This window comes from Canis lupus, chromosome 10 (assembly GCF_011100685.1).
Source record: "Canis lupus familiaris isolate Mischka breed German Shepherd chromosome 10, alternate assembly UU_Cfam_GSD_1.0, whole genome shotgun sequence".
Taxonomy (NCBI): domain Eukaryota; kingdom Metazoa; phylum Chordata; class Mammalia; order Carnivora; family Canidae; genus Canis; species Canis lupus.
Window position 1 is genome coordinate 43,991,469 of NC_049231.1, and position 26,948 is coordinate 44,018,416.

Genomic DNA, 26,948 nt, shown 5'->3' on the forward strand with positions numbered 1-26,948 from the left:
AAAAATGATTAGGAAAGTACTAAATTAGGTTATTTTCCAGCACTAAAGCCAGTTGATGAGGCCTAACATGTCTCCTACATAATAAGTGCACCATGGGCTGGCCTAGAAGACAAAAATATAGTATAAAACTATGAGCTTTAAAGCAAGTCTCTTAATTTGCTGCTTCTGCTTTCATTTCAATACGGTTTTATCTGTACTGGGGCTTCATCTCATCAGTGTTTGTGATCAAGGCACTTAAATCAGTTTTGTGGCTTTTTAACAAAGTGACTATCCCTTGTGGTTTTTCTGGCGCTGTGTAGACATACTAACCAGAGTTATATCTGAGATAGATGTGTGAACTATATATATAACTGTGCCTTCTTTGCCTCACAACTATTTAATTTCCTTTAAGAAAAAGAGAAGAAATTGTAAAGGTTACTCTGGAGTTCAGTTTGGATATCTTTGGGATATGTTCATCATATAATTTGATGATTACACTAGGTGATCACAAGCTAATGTCAGCAGCTGACAAGGGGAGCTCGTACAGTGCCATAGGCCTGAGGTTCTATGAGACATTCAGGCCTGACTTGAAAAAACAAAGCAAAGCAAGCTGCCACCATCAGGCCCATTTCTTACAACCCACCACCTTCCCTAGTGTTTACTCAACTATTAGCACCACACAACCATCAGAACCATAGCTAACTCACATGTGCAGTCTTGACCCTTCTCCTTCTATCCCCTACCTGGCTCAGGGAAATAAAAAGAAGCCCCTTACAAAATGAGGATGTGTGCTTCAAACCCTTAGTGGTTAAGGTTCTGAGAATTACATTATGTGTATTGTTGGAAGAATTTGCCCTTTAAAACTACAAAAAGTGAACTGGTTCCAGGCTCCCTTAATTAAAACCTATTAAGTCTTCAGTGACCACAGACCGCAGAAACATTTCTTAGCTAAGCTTTCAGATGGTCTGGAAGGATTTCTGGCTTACATCTTATTCTGCATTAAATCAGGGTCCCCAAAAGATGCTGGCAGGGCTCTCAATAGGGTATAAATCTTGGGGATCTTGTAAGCTGTGATGCAGCCTTAGTGTTCTGTCAAATTCTCTCTTCCAAGTTCTGATACAGCCTGCCCTGGTTTGGCTTGTGTTAGCAGAAGGGATCAAAGTTCAAAATGCCTTGCACGTAGAATGCTAATAGAGTTTATTTCCTTAAATTTTCTGTAAAATGAAGTGGAAGGAAACAGGTTCCATCTGTAAGATATTCATCTTTTGGCAAGGTCTCCACTCTGAACCTCTGGTTGTTTGCAAACAGCTTCCTTAGTACCTACTCACAGATCTGTGCCTGGGCAATTGTAATATATAGAAGAAATGACTTGCAAATCTGGTTCTCAGACAATAAAAAAGATGTTTTAAAAGCCTCCTGCTGCACATTTTGAAAGATTTTTAATAGAAGCATGGAAATATATTTAATCTCTCTTAAATCTTGAAGACTGTAACACTCACATGTTGGTTTTTTTTTTTTTTCTGCTTCCTTTTTAAGAGAAAGGTGATGCTGAGCCAGAGAGTCCAGACAATGGCACATCGAATACATCGTAAGTCTCTTTCCTGTTTCTATCCAGATAATATGCCTGTAATATGAAGCAGTGCAAGTATCTTGTAAGAGGAATCATAATAATGGAAGGAAGCCTGTGGTTCTCTTTCTCATAATGATGTCTTTTTAAATGCTTTTGGGTGCAGATGCAATTTGAGGTCTTTCTTATGCTTTATCATAGTAAGAGTAATCTTCAAAATGCAAATACTCCTCCTTATGAAATAGAAATGTAGTAATATTTCAGGGTGTATGTCGTCAGGGAGAAAGGAGGCAAACCTTTAGAATTTTGTTGGAGACTTTCGGCACTGTCATAAATAATCGCAGGACTTTTCACACATCCTGAGATACTCTGTCCTACATAACTGTGAAGTACCAATGTGATTTTAAAAGCCTGCCATCTACAACCTCACCTCTGAATTATGCGAAAAGTATGATTATAAATATCTCTGGAATCCCAATAATTTGTTATGTTTTTGAATTAACGAATGCAGCTTTAAAAACATAATAGAAAGAACTTAGGAAGCATGTGTTCCTCACTCTAGATTTTGTCTTTTTCCTCTCAGTATTCAAAGAATCCGAACGTGTTTTAATGATTAATTTGATACCAGATTTTTCTACCAAAGTTTAAATTAAGTAATTCACAAGTTAACAAATTACTTTAGCTTCACAGGAATCAGTAACAGGTTGGCTCCTTAAGAATCTTTATGCTTATCCTCTAAGGGGTGAGATATGTTTTTGTATTATAAGACAGCTATGTGAATTTATCTGTGTGCTGGCCAGTGCTTATATTACTAAGCATCTGCAATGCTGTTTGTTAGAAATCACACTTTGTGATATATTATTGAATGTCTTATTTTGTCCAAGATCTGTTTCTCAGTCTAGAAAGATCCTTTGGCTTGCATAGGAGGCTATGTATTTCATAAAGGATATAATTATATGTTTGCCTTTATTAAGATATTGCCCTAAAAGTTCTCAATAGTCCCACTGTCATGATTTCTGATGATATAATGAATGTGACTAGTCTTAAATGGTTAAAATAGTATTAATTTTTAAATTTTTGTGCTGCAAAATATAATGGAAGAAGGGTTTTAATGCCATCTGGAGGCATTCTAGAGAATTGAAAAGGGTAGAATCATTTAAAAATTTGGTTCTTTTGAGTAACATTTGAAACTGGTAAGAATCAATACAACTAGAATGTAAGCTATTTGGGAATAAATTATATGCTTATGAATAATTTTATAAAAGTGCTAATTATTATAGAAACAATTTTTCAAATTCTCATTAACAAAATCATTTTTAAAACAGACAAAAGAATGTATAAAATATGTTGAAACACTGCTAGCATTCCACACTTAACTTTACAAATTTTAAAATTACATTCAATACATACTCCAATTTTGTTAATGCAGTTTGATGTACCATTAGTTCTTCTTTTCTTTTTTTTTAAAGATTTTATTTATTTATTCATGAGACACACAGAGAAAGAAAAGGCAGAGACATAGACAAAGGGAGAAGCAGGCTCCTTGCAGGGAGCCCGATGCAGGCCTCAATCCCTGGACGACAGAATCACACCCTGTGCCGAAGGCAGATGTTCAACTGCTGAGCCACCCAGGCATCCCTAGTTCTTCTTTTCTTAAGCATTTCTAAAAGTCTATTCTCTGAAAGAATTTGTTTCCATATGTTAGTTTCTTATAAAAATAAATAGTCTGAGGAATTACTTTTAAACCCTCTGGAAATGTCAGAATGTTAAAAGCTTGAAGCATCACCTCACATTCATCATCTGCCTCATATCCTGCCTTTTGCACTACATGAAGTCTTAGCTTGAAAGAATTTCTCTTTAAAAAGCAGAGAATTCTAGGGGCACTGGTGTGGCACAGTCAGTTAAGCATCTGACTCTTGGTTTCAGGTCGGGTTGTGATATTGGGGTGATGGAATCAAGCCCCACATCAGGCTCCATGCTCAGCACAATCTAGCTTGGGACATTCTCCCCCTCTTTCTCTGCCCTTCCTCCCTGCTCTTCCTTTCTCTCTCTCTCTCTCTCTCTCTCTCTCTCTCAAATAAATAGATAAATCTTTTTTTTTTTTAAGTGGAGAATTCTGAACTTGAGCCCTCTAACGATCTTGTAATTAGGCAAGAGAAGGAGCATATTATGAACAAAGAGCAAGGACTCGGGAAGCCTGAGTTTTGTGTAGCATTTTATATGCTCTTTGCGGTATTTTTTTTTCTTTCTTTCTGGTATTTTATTTGAGCTTTATTTAGGTACACAGTTAAGGTAGGGAATATCCTTATTTTATATACAAGGAACCTAAGAATCAGAAAAGTCATTCGACTTAAGTGAAAAAATTAAGACACAGATCACATATTTATTTTGCTTTTCTGCCCATTTACCAAGCTGAGGGGTGAGTAGATATTAGGAGACAAAGCAAGCCTTAAGTTAGAATCAAGTGGAAAAACTGTGATCAGATTATTTGCTAAGTGGTAAGTACATTAGTTTGCTAGGGCTGCCATAACAAAGTACCACAGACTGTGTGCCTTAAATAAGAGAAATTTATTGTCTTACAGTTCTGCAGGCTAGAAGTCTTAGAGCAGTCAGTAGGGTTGGTTTCTTCTGTGAAGGAAGGTTTCTTCTGTTGTTCCAGGCTTTGTTCTTTGTTTTACAGATGGCCATATTCTCCCTATGTTTTTCCACATAATCTTCCTTCTGTGTGGGTCTGTGTCCAAATTTCCCCCTTTTATGAAAATACCAGTTATATTGAATTAGGGCCCACCCTCATGGCTTCATTCTTACCTTATTACCCCTATAAAGACCCTGTCTCCAAATAAGGTTACATTCTGAGGTCCTGGAAGCCAGAATTTCAATATATGAATTCTGAGGGGAAATTATTCAACTCATAATATTAAAGTTCAGAAAAAAAAGAAGTTCAGAAGCAACCAGAATGATTCAGAAGCCAAGCTGGGAGAAGAGAGAGTGTATAGATGCCAGAAGATGAAACAAGGTGAAAGAACCTAAGTAAAACGGACCAAAAATGATAAGCTCCATGGGAGCTGAAGGGGTGAAGAAGCAGAGCAAAGAAAAGTGTACATACACACAAAGAAAAGATAACATACACACAAAACATGAGGAAAGCTATCTTTTTCTTGCTCGTGGTTTAGTGGGAGAAACTCTGCTTCAGTAATGCTTACTCATGCATCTATCTGTATAATTCAATGACCCTGTGAGTCATTCAAAGCCATTATATGGATTTAAATTATAGTATATAATAGGGAGTCTCCAGACAGGGAACTCATTTACTGAAGAAGCATCTTTCCTCCCTGGCCTCTTTTAAAAGCAAGACATTAGCATTATTTAAAATGGCCAAGACATGGAAACAAACTAAGTGATTACTAATGGATAAACAGATAAAGAAAATGTGAGGCATGCACACATGCAGACACACACACACACACACACAGGAATATTATTTGACCATAAAAAAGAAGGAAATCCTGCCATTTTCAACAAGGTTGGAACTTGAGGGCATTATGCTAAGTGAAATAAGTCAGACAGAGAAAGACAAATGCCATATAATCTCACACAGATGTAGAATCTTAACAAGCAAACAAACAAACAGACTGATGGTTTCCAGAGGCAGGGGTAGGGGAGTGGGGTAAGGGATGGGCAAAATGAGGGAAAGCTGTCAAAAGGTACAAATCTCCAGTTATAAAAATAAATAAGTCCTGGGGATGTAATGAACAACATCGTGACTATAGTTGATAGTAATCTGTTGTATATTTGAAAGTTGCCAAGAGAATAGATCTAAAAGGTCTCAAAAACAAACAAAAAAAAACTGTAGCTATGTGTAGTTGGCCCCTGAACAACACAGATTTGTAACGCATGGATCTGCTTACATACAGGGGGCTTTTTCCATAAAATATGTATAGTACTGGAAGTGTATTTTTTCTTCCTTATGATTTTCCTAATAACTTTTTATTTTTTTCTACCTTACTTTATTGTATGAATACAGTATATAATACATAATATACAAAATATGTGTTAATTGAGTTGTTTATCAGTTAGGTTTCCAGTCACAGTAAGCTATTAGTAGTTAAGTTTTGGGGGGAGTCAAAGTTGTACATGGATTTTTTACTATAAGGGCATTGAGGCATTGACCACATTGTTCAAGGGTCAACTGTATGTCAAATCATTATGCTGTAGACCTGAAACTAATAAATGAATAAATAAAAACAGGAGATTAATCATGACAAGTTTAAGATAGTTGTTGCCTGGCAGGACAGAGTAGTCTGGATAATACTTGATCTCCTTAGGATATCTTATTTAATAAGATCCTATGAGTATTCATAAAGATGGAAGGTATAATTTATGCTTAATACACACACACATACACAAACTCATAAATCAAAATTTCTGTGACAGAGTTCCAGTTATGTCAATAATAGAAGAGCTTATATTAGATTAACTCTCCTGCAGATAACTATTATAAATGCTGGACAAAATGTTTTTTTGAAGGCATTAGAGGCTGACTAAAAGAAGGCAGATAATGTTGGATATCTGTTCCTTGAAAGAAGGAAAAGGACTGGTTGAGATCTACATTTATACAGCTTATCCCCTGAGGGCACTTCAATCCACCAAGAGCAACTGGAATTCAAGGAGAAAGCCACATTCATATTTGCTTGAAGTGTTAGAAAGTGGAGTTCAGGGCTGCCAGAGTAGATGAGCTTTAAGGGAGGAAATTCCAGAAAGCAAGGAACCATATATAATAGAGCTCCACTTCTTTATATAAATTTCTCTCAATCCTTGGATGACCACTAAACTGCATAAGTGTGGGGGAGATGCCATTGAGCCCCATGGAAAACAATAGCTTAGAAAGCTGTAAAGCTGAGCAGAGCTTTCAGCTGCTGCCTAATGCCTACAACTATTGCCCATAGAGTTTGGATTTTGATTCCCATCCAGTTATAACAGCTTGGTAAACACCTTGAGGTTTTTTTGTTTTTTTGTGTTTTGTGTTTTTTTTTTAAAACCTCAGAGAGGCTCTACCTTACGAATAAAGGACTCATCCTAAAAACTAAAGACTAAACCAAAATGAAATATGACAAAGTGGAACACTAAGTATGCATAAGTTTCAGGCAATCAGCTAATAATTTGTGTGATAGAACAAAAATATCAACATTGCTTAAAGTCTTAAAACAGACTCTAAAGTCTCTATAGCATATCATTGACTAACATTCATTATCTAATATTCACTATCTAATAAAAAATTAAAGGATATGTGAAGAAATAGAAAAATGTGATCCATAATGAAGAGAAAAAGTGGTTACTATAATAGACTTTGAGATGACCTAGATGTTGGAATTTTCAGACAAGAACTTCCAAGCATCTGTTATAATATATTCATGGAGGTAAAGGGAAAAAAATTATCATAATGACTGAAAAAAGTGAAATCTTAGCAGGGAAATGGAAACTATAAAGAAGGACTATATGAAAATTCTGGAACTATAAAAAGAACAATATTTGAAATGAAAATTTCACTAGATAGCCAATAAGAATTATTCAGTATGAGGATCAGTAAGAATAAAGATTTAAAAACAATGAATGGAGCCTCAGTGCATTATGGGACAATATCAGATTGTCTAATATACATGTAATTGAAGTCCCAGAAGGATAGGGCAGAAAAAGAGATCAGAAAAAATTTTTGAAAAAGTAATAGCTGAAAGCTTACTAAACTGGGTAAAAACATTAACTTATAAATACAAGAAACTCAGCTAACTCAAAGAAAGATTTAAAAAATACATAAAACCACATCTCAAAACATTGTGAAGTTGCTAAAAACTAAAGATAAAGAGAAACAGAAAGAAAATATGATATGTGCAGAGGAGCAGTGATATAACTAGGATTTCCATTAGAAACTTCAGAGGCTAAAACATCTTTAAAGTGCTGAAAAACAAAAAACAAAACCAAAAGCTAAAGAGAGAACTATCAAGCCATAATTTTAACTCTAGCAAAAATATCCTTCAAAATGGAAGGTGAAATAAAGACTTTTGGATACAAAAGAATCAGAAAGAATTCATTTCAGTAGGCCTACACCACAACAAATGATAGAGGAAATTAATCAGGTTGAAGGGCAATATTATCAGATGGAAACTTAGCCATATAAGAAGGAAGTATATATAGGAAAAAATAAATATATGTATAAACATGAAAGATTGTTTAATGTAAAAACTAAAATATTGTTTTCTGGGATTTGCAGGGTCCAGTTGACCAATGAACAATGCAGGGCTTGGGGCCCTGACTCTGCCCCTCCACAATGCAATGAAAAACCCACAATGCAATGAAAAACCCTTTAACTCCCCAGAAACTTAAGTACTAATACCTGCTGTTAACTGTAAGCCTCTAAAGGTGACATAGTCAATTGACACATATTTCATTTATCTGCTATATACTGTATTCTTACAATAGAGTAAAATATGATTAAAAAAGAAGGAAGAGAAAATACACTTATAGTACTGTATTTATTGAAAAAAAAAATCTCATATAAGTGGAACCACACAGTTCAAACCTTTCTTGTTCAAGGGTCAATAGTATATGGATGGAAAATATGACAAAAATAGCACAAAAAATAAGAAAGAGCTAATGGAATTGCATGACTACAAGGTTCTTACATTTTATGTGAATTAGTATAATATCAAATCTAAGTTTGGTGATAAGTATACATAGTAGAATACGTAGAAAAACAACTAAAAGCAACCCCCCCCCCCAAAAAAAAATAGCTAGAGTTAAGTCATTGGAGGAATTAAAATAAAAAAATTTAGGTTAATACAATACATGAGAGGAAAGAAAGAACAGAAATAAAAAGCAGAAGTTATGGATATAAAAGAAATAAAAAAAAAATAGTAAATCTTATCCCAGCCCAATCAATACTTGCATTAAATATAAATGGACCAAAAACTCCAGTTAAAAGGCAAAGGGTATCAAATTGGCATAAATCAAGACTTTCTGCTGTCAACAAGATACACAATTTAAATATAAAAACACAAATAGTTTGAAGCCAGGTGGTGGAAAAGATAGACTGTGTTAACAGTAAGTATAAGAAAACCAATGTGACACTATTAATATTGCCAAATAGACCTTTAGATAAAGACCTTTAACTGATGATAAAAAGGTTAGTTATTAAAAAAAGCAATCATAATTATGTATTTATTAACAGATCTTTAATAATAGTTACAGGTTTTTAACATCTCTTTCTTCAGTAATCAGCAGGAAACTTAAAATATTAGCAAGTATGTAGACTATTTGGACATCATTAACTACTTTGGCCTAATTGACATTTATAGAACACTGCCCCCAACAAGTGCAGATTACAGAATCTCATCAAGTATACATGAAGCATTCACCCAAGACAGATCTTGTTGGGAGCAAGAAAAGAAATATCAATAAATTCATAGTATTAAAATCTTTACAGAGTGTATTCTATGATCACAGCATGATTAAATTATGTCAATGGCAAAGAAATAATCTAGATACTTGATAAATAACATCTAAATAGTCTTTGAGTTAAAGAATAAATCACAAGGGAAATTAGAAAGTGAGTTTAACTGGGAGAAAATGAAAGCACAATTTATGAAAATTATAGGATTCACTAAAACAATAAGCAAAGCAAAAAAAGAAATTTGTAGCTTCATATGCTTGTGTTAAAAGAACAAGGTTGAATATCAGTAACTTACGTTCCCACTCTAAGAAGCCACCAAAAGAAGAATAAATTAAACCCAAGATAATTAGAAAGAACATAATAAAAATTAGGAATAGAGCTTAACAAATAATATAGAAAATCAATGAAGCCAAAATTTAGTTCTTTTAGAAGATTAATAAAATTAACAAACACTGACGAAAGCAATTAAGAAAAAAAGAGTGAGAACACAAACTACCAACATTAGCAATGAGAAGACAGGACATGAACATATAGCCTACAGAAGTTTTAACAATAATAACTGGATATTATGAGCTACTTTAGTCAATTGATTTGACAATTTAGATGAAATAGTCACTTTCCTTGAAAATACGCAATTTACTGTAACTTTCACAAGAATATTAGAAAATATGAAGGCCCCATTACTATTTTAAAAAACTAAATATGTAATAAAAACTTTTACACAAAGAAGATTCTTCCAGGGTTAGATGGCTTCACAGGTAAATTCTATCAAAACTTCAAATAAAAAATGTTTATGCCAATGAAATACCAACAAATAAGCTACCAATCTTACACAAATTCTTTCAGAAGTTAGAGGAAGAAAAACTACCCAGTTGATTGTATCAGGCTAGTAAAACCCTGATACCAAAATCTGACATAAACCTTAAAAGAAAATAATCCAGTATCCTTTGTAAACATTCTGAAATTTCTTTAAAAAATGTTAGCATGTATACTCAGAGACATATGTAAAAAATATATGATTAACTATGACTCAGTGGGGTTCATCACAGGGATGTATGGTTGGTTTAACAGAAAAATTAATTGTAATCCACCATATTAATAGAATAAAGGAGAAAAACCTTGATCTTTTAAATGGATGAAGAGAAAGCATTTGGCATAATTAACACTCATGATTTTTAGAAAATCTCAGCAAGCCAAGACAAAAAAGAAACTTAGTCAACCTGGTAAAGGGCATCTACAATTAAAAAAAAGAAAAACCCTACTAGTGGGTTGCCTGGATGGCTCAGATCATGATCCCAGGGTTCTGGGATCAAGTCCCACATTAGGCTCCCCACAAGGAGCCTGCTTCTCCCTCTGTCTGTGTCTCTGCCTCTCTCTCTGTGTCTCTCATGGATAAATAAAATCTAAAACTAGAATAAAAAACCTACTGCTAACATCATATTTAATAATGAAACACCAAACACTTTCCTCCTAAGATTGGAAACATAGCAGTGATGTTTGCGCTTATCACGTGTATTCAACATTGTACTATTTCTAGTCAGTGCAATAAGGCAAGAAAAGGAACTGAAAAACATAAAGATTGACAAGAATGATTGTTTATAGAGAAAATCCTCAGAAATCTAATAAGCAACTAATAGAATCAGTAAATGAATTAAGCAAGGTCACCCTACAAAACTCAGTTGTACTTTTATTTATTAGCAATAAGGAATTGGAAAATGAAAATTTTTAAAGATTTTATTTATTCATGAAAGACACAGAGAGAGATAGAGGCAGAGACATAGGCAGAGGGAGAAGAAGGCTCCCTGTGAGAAGCCCATGCAGAATTCGATCCCAGGAGCCTGGGATCACCCCCTGAGCTAAAGGCAGACACCTAACCACTGAACCATCCAGGCATTCCAGAAAATGAAATTTTAAATGGAATTTTATTTACAATGACAAAATACATAATAAATCTAGCAAAAGACATAAAACTTGTTACTCTGAAAACTAAAACATTGATGAGAGAAATTTGAGACCTAAATAAATGGACAGATGTTCACAAATTGGAGGAATTAATTATGTTAACATGTCACTTCTTTTCATATTGTTCTGTAGATTCAACACCATCTTGATCAGATGGCTAGCAGGACACTTTTATAGAAAATGACAAGTTGATTCTAAAATTTTTATAGAAAAGTGAAGGATCTATTAGTCAAAAACAGTCTTGAAGAACAAGGTTGAAGGCCTTATGGTTCCTAATTTTAAGACTTATAAAACCGAAGTAATATAGTGTGGCATTAACATAAGAACAGACAAATAAATCAATGGAACAAAATAGAGTCTAGAAATAGAACCATACCTATATAGTCACTTGATCTTTCACAAAACCTCCAAGCAGTTCAGTGGCAAAAGCCAAATGCTTTCAACAAATAGTGTTGGAGCAACTGCTGGGGGTAAAAATAGGAATCTCACACCACACACAATTGAGAAAAATCATAGACTTCAATATAAAGGCTAAAACTATAAAGCTTCCAGAGGAAAACATAGGAGAATATCTTCAAAACCTGAGATAGGCAAAGATGTCTCACAGAAGTCACAAAAACATACAATATAAAAGAAAATCCTAAAAAAAAAAGAAAAAAGAAAATCCTGTTGAATTGGACTTCCTCAAAATTAAAAATATCTTCTCATCAAAATGACAGGGCAAGACACAAACTGGGAGAATATATTTGCAATACATATATCTGACAAATAATTTGTATACAGAATACCTAGGGAACTCTGAAAATTCAATAACAAAATGATAAACAAATGTTTCAAATGGGCAACCTCCTCAAACAGACAAAAGAATATACACAAATGGCTAGCAAGCAGCTTAAAAGATACATTTCACTTTAATGACTTAAAAGATGTTATTTCAATAACATACATCTTCAGGGAAATACAAATTAAAGCCATAATGATATACCACAACACCCACTAGAATGGCTAAAATTGAAAGGACTGACAACACCAAATAGTGGCAAGGATCTGGAGCAGTTGGAAATCTCATGCATTGCTGATAGAAAAGTAAAATGGTGTAACTGTTTCTGAAAACCATTTGACTGTTTCCTAGACACACATTTATTACATGACCCAGCAATTCCCTTTGTGGGCATTCGTGCAGAAAAAAAATGGGAAAAAAAGAGATTTGTACAAGAGTATTTGTAATGGCTTTATTCATAAAAGTCAAAAACTGGAAGCAACCCCAATATCCATCGACTGGTGAATGGATAAATAACTATGGTATATTCACACTATGGAATACTTGTAATCAAAAGTCCACAAACTTCTCGACTTGATCTGTAGATTCAAAGCAATCACAATAAAAATTCCAGCAATTTATTTTGTGAATATCAACAAGCTGATCCTAAAGTTTATATGGAGAGGCAGAAGACCCAGAAGAGCCAACACGATATTGAAAGAGAAAAGCAACATTGGAGGACTAAAGCTATCCCACTCCCAAGACTTACTATAAAGCAATAGTAATCAAGACAGTGTGGTTTTGGCAAAAGAATAGAGAAATAGATCAGTGGAACAGAATAGACCCACATAAATATAGTCGACTGATCTTTGACAAAGGAGCAAAGACAGTACAATGTACCAAAATATTTTCAACAAATGGTGCTGGAACACCATAGAAAAAAATTGAATCTAGACAGACCTTCTGCCCCTCACAAAAGTTAACTCAAAATGAATTACAGACTTAAATATATAAAACACAAAACTATAAAACTCCTAGAAGATATTATAGGAAAAAAACCTAGATGACCTTGGGTATAGTGATGACTTTTTAGATACACCACCAAAGGAATAATCCATGAAATAAATAATTGGTAAACTGGATTTCATTGAAATTAAGAACATATGCTCCATGAAAAACAATGTGAAAAAGATTGAAAAGATGAGAATAAGGAGACAAAACAATGTCAAGAGAATAAAACTGGGAGAAAATACATGTGAAAGACACATCTGATAAAGGACAGGTATCCAAAATATACAAAGAATTCTTAAAACTCAACAATAAGAAAACAACCCGATTTTAAAATGAGCCAAAGACCTTCATGTGAATAGATGCTCTTACTCCATATGTCATCAGGAAAATGTAAATTTAAACAATGAAATACTACTACTAGAATGGCCATTAGAATGGCCCAAATCCAGAACATTGACAACACCAAATGCTGACAAGGATATGGAGCAACAAGAACTCTCATTCATTGCCAGTGGTTGCTGTGAAGGGCTGGAGTTTGACTGGAAGGGGTCATGATGAAATTTCTAAAGTGATAGAAAAGTTCTATATCTTAATTTGGGCTATGTGAGAAGAATATACATTTAACAAAACTCCACTGAATTTTACACTTAAGTTCTCTGCATTTCACTGTCTATAAATTATACCTCAATTAAATAACAATTAATTTACAGAAAGGATAAATTTATGTGGCAGCTTTTCTACCTGGTGATAATAATAATTGACCTGTTTTGAGGTTTTACCTTGACCAAGTACTAGTCTTAACGCTTTACGTTTTATCACTTCTAATTTTTAGCAAAAATCCAATAGCACCTTATCTTACAGGCAAAAAGAAGAGAATAAGGTTTCTGCTCTATATAGCTTTTAAGTGCCAAAGCCAGGATTTAAACCCAAGATTCAGAACCTGCAACCAAGCTCTTAACCTCTGTCCCACTCTACTCCTATCTTTGAACTCTTCTGAAGTTTCTCTGGAGACAATAACCAGGGCAGGAAGAACAAGCAAGTAAGGTGGTGCCTGCAGAGGAAGAGTAGGTTCAGATCCTGCCAGGTTGTCATCTGTACTAGAAAAGTTCTAGAAATAACGAGCAAGTGGAGATTCCCAAGATACTGCGAAGGCCATATTTTGACAAGATCAATGACATTCACTTGTAGAAGAATCCTGAGGCAAGACCCTTCTACATTTGTATATGACCCTTCATTGAACAAAGCACCTGTGATGTTAAAGACTACATGAAGATTTGATAGCACCTTCATAAATGAAAGAAGTGGGGATCCCTGGGTGGCTCAGCAATTTAGTGCCTGCCTTCGGCCCAGTGTGTGATCCTGGAGACCCGAGATCGAGTCCCACATCAGGCTCCCTACATGGAGCCTGCTTCTCCCTCTGCCTGTGTCTCTGCCTGCCTCACTCTCTCTCTCTCTCTCTCTCTCTCTCTGTGTGTCTCATGAATAAATAAAATCTTAAAAAAATAAATGAAGTGGAATCAAACACCAAATATTCATTTCCTAGGAGAAAAAAAATAAATAAACAAATGAAGCAGAAAAAGAATGGTCTGTCAGGTGCACATGGTACAATAAAAGACTTAGAAATTATTATAAACTCAAACTGGATTAGAATGACTCATGCAGTGTTCTTTCTCCAAAGTTAATACAGTAGTTGAAATTAATATATGGAAAGTGCCAGTTACCTGGGAGGCACCCAATAAACATTAGTACTGCAATCATAACAGGATTCATGACTTATAAAAGGTAGAAAACAACCCTATCTTAGCAGTTGGTAATGATCAGATCAAATTCAGTTAGAATTTTAATCTTTCCTTTAAAAAAAAGTAAACTGAGAAGAGGTGAAGGGTGATAAAAATAAAGATTTCAAAAGGGGGACGCCTGGCTGGCTCAGCAGTTGAGCATTTGCCTTCAGCTCAGGGCATGATCCCACGGTCTTAGGATCGAGTCCCACATTGGGCTCCCTGCATGGAGCTTGCTTCTCTCTGCCTGTGTCTCTGCCTCTCTCTCTCTCTCTCTCTCTCATAAATGAATAATATTTTTAAAAAAAGATTTCAAAAGGTCTTCTAGTAGAGCTGAGGCAGTGAAGAAGAAAAGCTAGTGGTCAGACTGCTTCAGAGATGTTAACCAGTATGAGTTTTCTCTAATTTCAGACAATGGGATCTTAGGCAAGGAGCACATGGCCTTACATCTCCCTTTGAAGAATGCATGGCCTGGAGAAGGCTAAAAAATTTACCACTGACTAATGTTTTTAAATGTCTTGGAAGGTGTGGCTGCCATTGATTGGTAGAACAGAGTGGGTCTAGATGATGCCCAAAGATCCATTCCAGGTGTATGAGTCATTTTTAAAGATAAAAAGTTTAAAGATGAAAAGTATTCATATCAATGAAAAAATATTTGTCTTTGTCAGTTCAGGTTGCTCTAACAAACTACTATAGTCTGTGTGGTTTACAAGCAATAGAAATTTACTTCTCACAGTTCTGGAGGCCAAGAAGTCTAGGATCAAGGTGCTTGGCAGATCCAACATCTAATGAGGGCCCGCTTCCTGGTTTGCAGATGGCCATCTTGCTGTGTCCTCACATGGCAGAGAGCAGAGAGAGAGAGGAAGCAAGCTTTATTATATTCCTTCTTATAAGAGCATTAATTCTAATTACTTCCCAGAGGGCCTCCTAATACCATCACTTGGTGGTTAGAATTTCAGCATATAAATTTTGGAGGGACATAAATAGTCCATGACCATATTTATTAAAAAAATTTCTTATGCTCATTGTAGAGCATTGTCTTAGAAAATGTTAAATATGAAGGGAAAAATACACAGAGAAACAATTGTATCTGAAACACAAAGAAATCTGTCATTTATACATGTGCCTTTAATAATAAGGTTACACAAACTGATTGTATAATAGGTTCTGGAAGTTGAGAGATCAAAGTTGATTTGAGAACTGTTACTAAAAGATGGTTTTATAGTTTGCGTGTGTGTGTGTGCATGTGCATGTGTGTTTTCAGAGAAGTTTGAAACCTTCCTGATATTTATTTTGGCCACAGTATTCCATATCTAAAATAATGAACTGTGGCTGTTCTTTTAGTCTATGAGGTGTCTGCCCCCAGAGACTTCCTTTCTGTATCTGTTTAAGTAATTTGCCAGGATTCTGTCTGCTAAGAAAATGAGAAACCTGGTGTACAGCCTTTACCTAGAAAAGATTGGCCAGATTCTGTTTCTTCAACTCTCAGATACAAAAAATAAAAAAATATGATAGGAAGGGACTTTAGGGCTCCTTGGACCCCCTTATTGTGTAGATGAACAAACTTAGGCTGAAGGCCTTTTGAGACATATGGTTTATTCAGTGAAGGAAGACCTTGACCCAGCCCTCAGATACCAATGAGTCCAAGGCTGGACAGGCTTGTTGAAAGAGAAGAGGTGTGTGTATCAGTTTTACCTGAGGGGGAAACTAGACGTGGCTGTCATATTGCTTGTACTCTCAGATTAAAATACGAAATGAACCCAAAAATGTAGACTGGACATTATGCCATCACAGAACAAGATTGCAAACCTTTTCTTTTGTGCTCTTACGCCAGACTGGAAGGCCCATGGTCCCAGAGGTCACAAAAGAGAATTCTTCAGAAAAACTGGAGAGTGTATTCCCTGACCCATTTGGTTCCCCAGAGACTCACATTTTCTCTTTCCTTTATATCCAGGCTCCTCCCAGAATGTTATCTAGGTTAGGGTTTCTCAGTATTTTTTTTTTGATAACTTAATATCTTTTTAAAATTTGAACTGTGATAAAAATACATGTAACATAAAATCTACCATCTTAACCATTTTTAAGTGTACAGGTTAGTAGCATTAAGCACAGTCACATTGTTGTGTAATCATTACTACTATCCATCCACAGAACTCCTTTGATCTTCCCAAATGGAAACTCTGCTAATATGCTGAATTAAAGAATGGCCAAAGCCATTAACTCCCATTTCCCCCTCCCCTGGTCCCTGGCAACCACCACTCTACTTCCTGTCTCTATGAATTTGACTACACTAGGGACCTCGCATAGGTGGAATCATAGTATTTATCCTTTTGTGTCTGATTTATTTCACTTAGCATAATGTCTTCAAAGTTTCGTCCATGTTGTAGTGTGTGTCAGTTCTTTCCTTTCTAAAAGGAATTTGTTTTTCTGGAAAACATAAAATGAATGTTATGCACTGAATAACATTCTGTGGTGCATATATACATAGTGGAATAATATTCCATGGTGTGTATATACATTTTGTGTTTCCATTCATCCATCAGTGGACACCTGGGCTGCTTCTACTTTTTACCTGTTGCAAATAATGCTGCTTACAAGATGAGTATGTGAATACCTCATCGAATTCCTGCCTTTAGTTATTTTGGATATATACTCATTTCATCCTTTTTGAACATACCCTGCACAATCAGAAGTATATTTTACATCATATCCTATGAAAGTGAGTGTACTGAAAGAACAGAATCACAAAACATTACCTATAACTACTCTTGACATTTTCTATCCCTATTTAATATTTTAAAATACAGGTCAAGCCACACCAATCCACCTTTGCCAGCCAATATCCATATCACACTATAGGCTACTGACCAACTAATGAGATAGTCTGTGCCGAAGGTGGAGGCAGGAGAAGAAAATGTGTACTGGCCCCGCCATGCTTCCAACCCTCGCTCAGTCACCTGTGTAAATGACTTCCTCAGAAGGGGAGTTCTTCCTGAGACTGAAAGAGTATGAAAAGCTTGTCCAGAGATTTGTATCCAGTGAGTCTGTATCCCACTCAGCATTGCCACAGGCTCACACTGTTGGAATGTGACTTGTTTATACCCTGCAGTACTGCCCTCAGAGAACCTATAAGCATTCTCACAGGGCCAAGGAAAGCTTGAGCTCAAAGGCCTGACAACTCAGATTTTAGGACTCCTTCAGAGGCTTAAGAAGGTAGATAGTTGGAGTGTAAGTTATACGAGAAGGAGGTTTTTCAGCGACCCCTAATTAGATCACATAAGCATCTGCTTCCTTCATTTAACGATTAAAGTGGACACAGTTTCTAGATGGCACCTCTGCAATGAGCAATTCCAGTCCACAAAGACATTAATTAATAAACTTCAGCTACTCTGTATTCGCAGTGGCTTTAGCAGATGGCAGCGTTTTTCTGAGGAGTCACTTGGGCCATGCGAGAACATGGTAAATCAATAAATATTACCATATTTATTGATTGCAGTCGGTAATCAATAAATATTGCCTGGCATTAACAGACTGATTATGCTTCTTCCAAATGTTTTCTTTTATAAAGCTTCTTCATGCTTTTGTGCTGAAGCTTTGCCCAGCTATTTAGAACATAATACCTACATAATAAGATATTGTTGGTACGAATCAATGAATGAATTCGAAATAACACAAAGGATGGTTGGAATACATTTGCTGAGCACTTTCTGTATCTTCTTTCAGAAACACCACTACCGAGATTTGTCCTTTCTCTTGTACAGATTTTAATTAAGATCTAAACCTCCAAAATGCAGAGCTTTTATATTTACAAACTGAATTCTCCCAACCCTCCTCCTCCCACCCCCAGATCACAGATTCTCTTTGCCTCTAATGCTGATCCCTTCCCAGGCAGCCTGGTACTGTTATGATACTTTGTAGGCATTAAATGCCTATTTTGTGCCAGACGCTGTACTAGACATGTTATCTTACTTAATTCTTAACAATAATCCAATGAGGTGTATTATTACATTATTACATCCCATATTATAGAACACAAAATCGAGGTCTCAGAGCTGCGAGTTGGCTCAAAGAGATTTCACAGTTGTCAGTGGCCTAGATTTTAGCTAAGTCGGCTGGCTCCAGAACCACTTGCAGGAACCACTTTCAATCTGGGACCTGGTGCAGAGGGCACATGAAGCAGAAGTGATTTTAAGGGAGAAATCGGTTTCTACACAAAGCCTGGTATTTACCTAAAAGCCCTTTAATACCTGCCCTCCCTTCATATCGTCAGATAGATTGTGTCCCAAAGAGCTTGGGGTGAGGAGGGGGACGGGGGGAGGCTGGAGGAAGCCTGATTATAGACAATGAGGAAGCATGGCATTACTGCACAGTGATGGAGATCTTGGAAAGAGCAGGGGCTGGAGCCTGGAATTCATCTGACAATCCAAATAGCTGGCAGAAGTAAAAGGACAGCTTCCCAGCCCTGGCCCACCTGCTCACCTCAGAGGGCCTTCTGCTGTTGGCAGAGTATATTTTGCTAAAGCAGTACTCACATGATCCCCCAAAGCATGTAAAATATTTAAGCCTCTGCCCTCAAGGTTCTACCACAGAGAATGCCACCCCCACTTTTAGCTTCTTAAACAGCTGAAAAATACAAAAAGGGACAGGGAATGTAGGGAAAATGGGCAGGTGACCAAACTTTCACACACATACACTCATCTTTCGATGTTAAAAAGGCCATTCCTGCTTTAAAAATGAGGACTTGGTGGGATTTAAAATATTTTTTTAGAATAGTAAAGGCGTTAGTCTATCATGATTAAGAGGTAACAAATACTGAATAGTAACTAGCTGGTCTGTATGCTAAATGCCTTATAAAAATGGACTAACTATATAATATAACAGTGATGGAGGAATGACAGGTGTAAACTGGAACATAGGCTCACCCTGTAGATGAATTGACTCTTTGAATCTTCATAGCAACCCAAAAAAGTAGATAGTATTAGAATCTCTCCTTTTATAGATAAAGAAAGTGAGTCTCAGAGAGCTCCCACAGGTAGTATGGCCAAGCCTGGATATTACCCTAGAGGTATCTGACTTGAAAGCACTCTTTCTTTGACACTGCCTCAGACTGCAGACACCTGAGCTGTGTTGTAGAGTAGACCTAGCACTGCTGGACTCCATTCCGGGTTCAAAACACAAACAAATGAAGTTCAAAGTGACCAGATGGCAGGAAACCCAGTGACTGGGGACTATTTCATTTGAAAGTCTGTTTAACACTATAGCTAGGGATTGAGTTAGATTAATTGGCTTGTAGCAATGGGGGAAAGAATGTTATTCATTTGCTTTTGGAGTTTGGGAGAGTAAAGAGAATAATAAGCAGGGTGAGAAAGAAAAACAACCAATAGTTGGGTAGAACTGTTAACCATATAACTTCACTTCTTGAAATAATCTGATGCTAATTTCACACAACCTGAGAAGTTGTATACTCTGAAAACAAAGAGAAGATTTTTTTAATGGATAAATACATAAAATACTGTCATTTGTAATTTTAAAAATATGAATATATTATCCATGCGGCTGTAGGAAAAAAAAAATCATTTTATCCTGGGCCAATTGTAAAAATGGAGCCAATCTCTGATTTTGTGAGGTTTTTTTCTTATTGACAGTTTGCACTACTATCCTCACCCCCAAAATTTACTGAGCACTTTATTATGTGCTGGGTACTGTTCTAAGCATTTTACTCATATCATCCTCACAGCTCTCTGGAATGGTTATCCCCATTTACAGATAAGGGAAATGATGCACAGAGAGGGTAAGTAACTTGCCCAGCGTCACACAGCTAGTGTGTGACAAAGCTGGGATTTGAACTCAGTTTGATTCCTGAACCCGTGCTTCTAACCACACTTCTATATAGTCTCCATTCTGGATGTCAGACTTCAACATATTTTCAAAATACTGACTATCGATATGCCTTTGCATTTCTGAATTACGTATCACCCCTGGGTGTACTTAGATGTTGGAAAATATACTTGAATTAATCATTAATGTAATTAAGATCTTCATCTTATCTTTAAATGTCTGGAGGATATCAGTATTTTCATCTTCCCTTTCAAAATGTCCAAGAGGCGATCATTTTACTACATTTCCAAATACAATTGAATTCTGTTGTTTTTCCTAGTAATGACTATTATTAGTCATGCTAAATTGCCTCCAAGTGGGTACTACAGAGAGAAAACTCAGTGCCTTTGAAAATATTAAATTTGATGTACAAATTTCAAAAGAGAATGATCGATTAAAACTTGAGTATTTGTATGAATTTGTGGCTGAACTACAGTCTCATGCTGTCTTCAGGACTCATTTTGTGAGTTCTGGACTCAGGTGATCCAGAGCTCAAACCCTATGGACTTCTGCAGTCAGTATCAGGATGTGGTGTCTCAGTGGAGCTGCTAGTATAACTGGATGAGCCAAAAATAAACCAGTGCCATAGAGAGTTATACCTGGACAAAAAGCATTTAGAAGGATAGGAATGGAAATTTCTCATCTTCCAGTTGTAAATAGATGTCTTTGTTGTTTTTTATCCCTTCTGTCTAACCTCCAAACTAGTATTGCCAGATAAAATACAAGACACACAGTTGAATTTGAATTTCAGAGTAACAAGGAATAATTTTTTGTATTAGTATATCCCATGCAGTATTTGGGAATAATTTTTTTAGCATACATATGTCCTGTGCAATTTTTGGGACATATTTATATTTTAAAAATTATTCATTTTTTACCTGAACTTCAAATTTAACTGGACAGCCTGTATTTTTATTTGCTAATTCTAGGGACCCTGCCAAACACCTACCCTTTCATGGTGTTTGGACTGGACTTTAATTTAAATCCATACTTTATCAAAGAATAGAAGATAGACAAGGTGAAGAAGGGAGAGAAAAGAGAAGTGAAAAGAGATAAAGAGGAGAAAGTAAGAATGCGTTCTGGCAACCTGCCAAGTAAAATAACTAACATTTTGCAAGAAAGAAATCCTAAAACTGAGGTCATAGGATGGAAAAAGTCTGTTTCACAGACTCTTTAGCCTGAACACTGGCCAAAAAAAAGCAGGCATCCTATTAACATCTGAATACCAAAGCTCATCCAGGAATGGAAAGATTTGGAATTTGAAGATCCTACGCTTCCAGCTTTGTTAGAATACCACAATTCTTTATTAATTGCAAGAAGGATTTTGTATTTTCAGTGAGATATGTAGGTAATTTGATATCAAAGAAAGCTAACTTCACTTTATGTTACTAACATGCATTTGAAACTTCGTGGATAACCTTTTGTTTGCTTGCCTCGCGCTAAAATGCAAAAAAAACTATCAGATACCTGATATGGAGAAGAATTTACCTCTGTTTAAAAATCACACAGTTCTGCTGTGAAGCGTGAAGATGGCTTTGCTTTTTTTTTTTTTTTTTTTTTTTTGAGTTACAAAATATTAACTGACAGCTTCAAGATAGATTTTTTTCTTTAATCTCTAACCAGACAAATTACTAGAAGCAAGAAACCTCTTGCCTTAATCTGGACACTTCACAGATGTGACATTGTTCTGTAGGAGATGCCTTTTTAACTGTGGATGGGGGAAAATAACCTTTGGAATTTTTAGGATGTTATTACAAGCAAGTTTACTAGTTTTTGACTTACTAAGCCACAGCTGGAGCCAGCCTTCATCGGGGTAAGAATATTTTCATGCTACTATTATATCTTTTGTATTTTGAGAGTAGGATTATTGCATTTGGGGGAATATGGCCTTTGAGGCTTGTACCGTCTGTTGAGTATGCAAATGTGAATGTCCTGTAGAAAGGGAGAGGAGCTGACAGTTTCCTTCTGTGCCGTAAACTTAAAGACTCCAACAGATGATACGTTGGGGCTGCTGGAGCAGGAATTGGATCACACCATCATGTGGGATAAAAGAAAATTTCGTATTTCTTTAAGAGGCATTAAAAGGGCTGGGCTTATGGCCTCCCTCAGAGCCAAGCAAGTATGTGCCAGGCTTTCATTTCTATAATTGTTGTACTGTTACTGTTGCTTTAAAAAAAAAAATCAACCCAAACGGTGCAAGGCATTTTCTGGCCAAATTATGAATCTGCCTGACAATCTTTTCTTCCCGATTAGTGAAATAGGAACCATCATTGCTTTTCCTATCCACTTTCCTCCATTCTGCATCTTTGTTTCTTTTATAAGATACATTGTGTCATTAGTTCAGAGAGTGGACAATGTTATTCTGTATGTTTTCCCTTAAAGAGACTTCAAAAAATTTTAAAGCCAGACTCCCTCCAAAGTGCCACAGATGGCATCCCCACAGGCCTGGCCGCCTGTGGAAAGGTGTTGAGGAGCCACAGAGAAACACATCAGTCCACCTGTGACAGCCAGGTTAGGAGCAGATGCCGTTTCCACAGGAGAAATGTCCAAAGGAAATTGTCAGGTGACATAAGTAACAGGGAACCAGTCAGCACAGTGAATTTCAGTATTCCATCCAACCAGTTGGTGTTTTTTTTTTTTCTCATTCGAATCTCTTTACTATGGTTTTTATCCAGGGTGCACATCAGATCATCTGGGGAGCTTTTCAAAATATGAATACCTGTGCTCTGCACAGTCGCATTTAATCAGTGCTGGCCTCTGAGATTCTGATACATGTCCTTAGTTGAAAACTGTACTCAGGAGGTCCCAGACCCAGGTAACCTTCAAAATCACTGAAAAGGCTTTAAAATGAAAATTCCCAGGCCACTTCCTCAGAGATTCCAACTTGGTATGGCTGGGTTTGGGCCTAGAAACACATATTCTTGAAAAGTTTCACAATTAATTTTGATGATTAGTCAGATTTAGAAAACCACCTTTGTCCTGAGTCACATTAATTTCAGCAAAAAAAAAAAAAAAAAGTGGGGTTTTGAATTAGAAAAAAAATAATCTGGTTGTGTGTATAGTACCTTTGGAGCAATACCCTATGTATCCATTTTTTCACCTTAAATATTTTCCTAGCTTTATCCCTGCCTGCTTCTCTCCCATCTCAGCAGAGGAAATGTCTGATGCTTTTCTCCTCTGGTGCCGCTGACCTCATCTCCTCCCTCCTATCTTGTCCTTTTCTTAGCTACTCTTCCTACCTGGGCCTATAACCTGTTTATATTTTCCCAAACAAAATAAAAACAGTCACATCCATCAACCATTGTAGCTACTTTGTGCTCAAGGGTCCTCTTCCTGACTACCTGTCTGCTACCTGTCTGCTTTTACCTCCTTTTGGCATCTATCTAGTCTTGCGGGCCGCCATGATCTATTTGTCACTGGGCAACCAGTGGCCCTTTCTGAGTCTTTAATTCCCTTGATGTCTTTGCAGCCTATAACTCTGTTCATTGATCAGACCCTCCTTGAGCCATCTGTTCCTTGTCTACCAGGGTTCAGTCTTTGTTTCTTTTTCTCTACATCCTTCTCATGGTGATCTTGTCCACTCCCATAGCTGTAACTTTTTATCTCTGTCCAGATGCCTCTCAAATCAAGATCCCTAACTCTGATGTCTTCCTTGAGCTTCTAACCAGTCTTTCCTGCCATCTTCTGAGACCCCCAAATCCTATATATTCAGAATCTAATACTCTTCTTCATTCCTTCCCAGCTCTTTTTTTTTTATATCACCTACTTTTGATAACAATGACCCCCCCCCCAACTCAAAACCATGGTCCCTCTCTCCCCTTCCTTGGCCCCAAGCGTTGGTTACTTGCTATATCCTATTAAGTTCTATGCCCACAGCTTCTCCTACATAGTTCTTTTTCTGTAAGTCTCTGTGGCCACCCGAGTCAAGGCCTTCTCTTCTCTCTTCCCTGTCCTCTATAGAATCCTGATCTCCTTGCTTCTCATTTCTTCATACCATCTCTAAGAAGCTGCCAGTTTAATTTATCTAAAATACAGTTCTGTGCCTAAGTGGCACAGTCAGTTAAGCTAAGCGTCTCACTTTTGGTTTTGGCTCAGCTAGTGATCTCAGGGTCATGGAATCAAGCCCTGTGTTGGGCTCTGAGCTCAGTAGGGGGTCTACTTGAGATTCTCTCTCCCTCTCTCTCTGCCCCTCCCCCTCAAATAAATAAATATAAAAAACAAGTTCTGATCATGCTACTTCTCTGCTCTAAAATATTTGATAACTATGTACTACCAAATATTAAATTCAGATTCCAAACCTGGATTTTAGAATCTTTTGTGATCTTCCCCATTTTTTTTTCTAACTTCATCTTCCACTACCTACCCTCAGTCCCCACACACCCAAAGCATGATCCAAACTAGTACTTACTATTCCTCTGTCATGCTCTAAGATCTTTCTTCTACCTGCCTTTCTTCATGCCATTCTCTCTGCTGAGAGTGCATTTTGCTAATTCTCCTGAGAGTCTCTCTGGTTCTCACATGAGATCCTCTCCTAATTCTATGATGATGCTACATGAGTTTCAAATTTTAGCTCTGTTTCTCTACCATTACACCAAATGTATTGGGTACCTGATTTTGCCCCTAATATATTTTCTCATAATATAATGAATATACTAGTGATAAATATATGATAGGCATGTAAAACCACTACAAAATGAAATTTTACCTTAGTTATTGCCTGAACATTTTGAAATGTGGGTTAGTCAGGCATTATTAGCACAATAACCCAGAAATGAAATACATTCCATGATCTAGAACTGTATGCATCAATCCACTGAGTAGATAAACTCAAGGGCTAAAAAAGCAAATAAAGGACACAAAGCATGATTGGTTGCTTTGTTGGTTTTAATTTCCAGGATTCAGAGATAGTATAGGAACCAAATTCTGAAAGTCGAATGGCTCTCCATGGTGAAATCCATACCTCCAACACTCAGTACTTCGTTTTACCTAATTGCAACCAAAGACATGACATTATGTATTGATGCTGACTTTCTGCCTAGGGCTTTTGTGTTACATCTGAGGTCTGGGCCAGAGTCAGGGGTTATATTCTTATGTTTTTTTTAACATCTCTGGGCATAAAGGAGGGTGTGTTTTATAAGATGCCTGCAGGCCTGGTGCCTATGTTGATAAGGTATTACTGAAGGTAATCATTTATAAATAAATAAAAATAAAATTTATATTTATAAATAAATTAACATTTAAAAACAGATAATTAATAAGGTATTATTGCACTAATGGCCAAGACCCCACTGGTGTTACTGGATGTGGTAATGGCTGAGACCTCAGGGTCACATTGGAAGTTCAAGGCCATGGGGCTTGAAGATGTCAGACTTCTAAAATTATTCCAATCCCAAGTGAATTTGTAAAGATAGTTTTCATAGGAGAGAGGATAAAGGAACTTAAATGGAATTAAAGTTTCTACATTTCACTCAAAGTGGATACTAGTAGGCTGTGATGTTATCTATGTGTGTGGCAATACTGAGAACAACCCCTAAGAAAACTATACAAGCAATATACTCAAAGACATTATAAATAAATCAGAGTGGAATCTAAAAAATGCTCAAGTAACCCACATGAAGACAAGAAAAAAGAAGAATGAGAAACAAAAGATAAAAATAGTAAATAACTGATAATATGGCACACTTAAACGCTAACATATCAATAATTACATTCAATGTAAATGGTCTAAATATATCAGTTAAAATACAGAGGTTGGTAGAGTGGATTTTTTTTTAAAGATTTATTTATTTATTCATGAGAGACACAAAGAGAGAGAGGCAGAGACACCAGCAGAGGGAGAAGCAGGCTCCCCAGAGGGAGCCCAACGTGGGGCTCAATCCCGGATCGTGGGATCATGCCCTGAGCTGAAGGCAGACACTCAACCACTGAGCCAGCCAGGCATCCCAATTGGAGTGGATTTTTAAAAAATGATCCAACTACTTATTGTCTACAAAAAACTCATTTCAAACACAATGGCACACCCGGGTTAAAAGCAAAGCTATCAGAAAGATATGTCATGTAAAAGTTAATTTTAAAGATTAGGAATGGCTATATTAATATTTTAAAAGTAGTTTTCAGAGCAGGGAAAATACATAATGATAAAAGGATCAATCCACTAAAATGATATACCAACCTGAAATGTATATTTAGAAACAAAACCACTTCAAAATACATGAAGCACAAACTGAGAGGGCTGAAAAGGTAAATAGACAAATCTGCAGTTATAATCAGGGATTTCAAAACCCCACCCTCAGCAATTAATAGACTACTAGACAGGAAATCAACAATAATACAGAGGAATTGAACAATACCATCAAGCAGCAACAGTATCTAACTGATATTAATAGAACACTTTACCCAACAACAGTTAGAACATATATTTTCCAGAACCCATGGAAACATTCACCAAAATAAGCCTTATTCTGGGTCGTAAAACAAACCTTAACAGATTTAGAAGAATTGAAATCATATACAGTATAATCTCTGACCATAACGGACTCAAACTAAAATAACAAAGACAAAAGGCAAATC

General features: G+C 36.3%; 1 protein-coding gene across 4 annotated transcripts in view; it reads left to right on the top strand.

Annotated features, from left to right (window-relative positions):
- Positions 1–26,948, top strand: part of AFF3 (AF4/FMR2 family member 3) — a 522,431-nt gene that overhangs the window by 351,634 nt on the left and 143,849 nt on the right. For 3 of the 4 annotated variants that reach the window (XM_038551011.1, XM_038551013.1, XM_038551014.1), the window contains 2 exons: positions 1,516–1,567; positions 20,239–20,292. In XM_038551011.1, coding sequence (XP_038406939.1) covers positions 1,516–1,567; positions 20,239–20,292 — 106 coding nt within the window. The remainder of the gene's footprint in view (positions 1–1,515; positions 1,568–20,238; positions 20,293–26,948) is intronic. The other variant, XM_038551012.1, reaches the window with a different exon arrangement.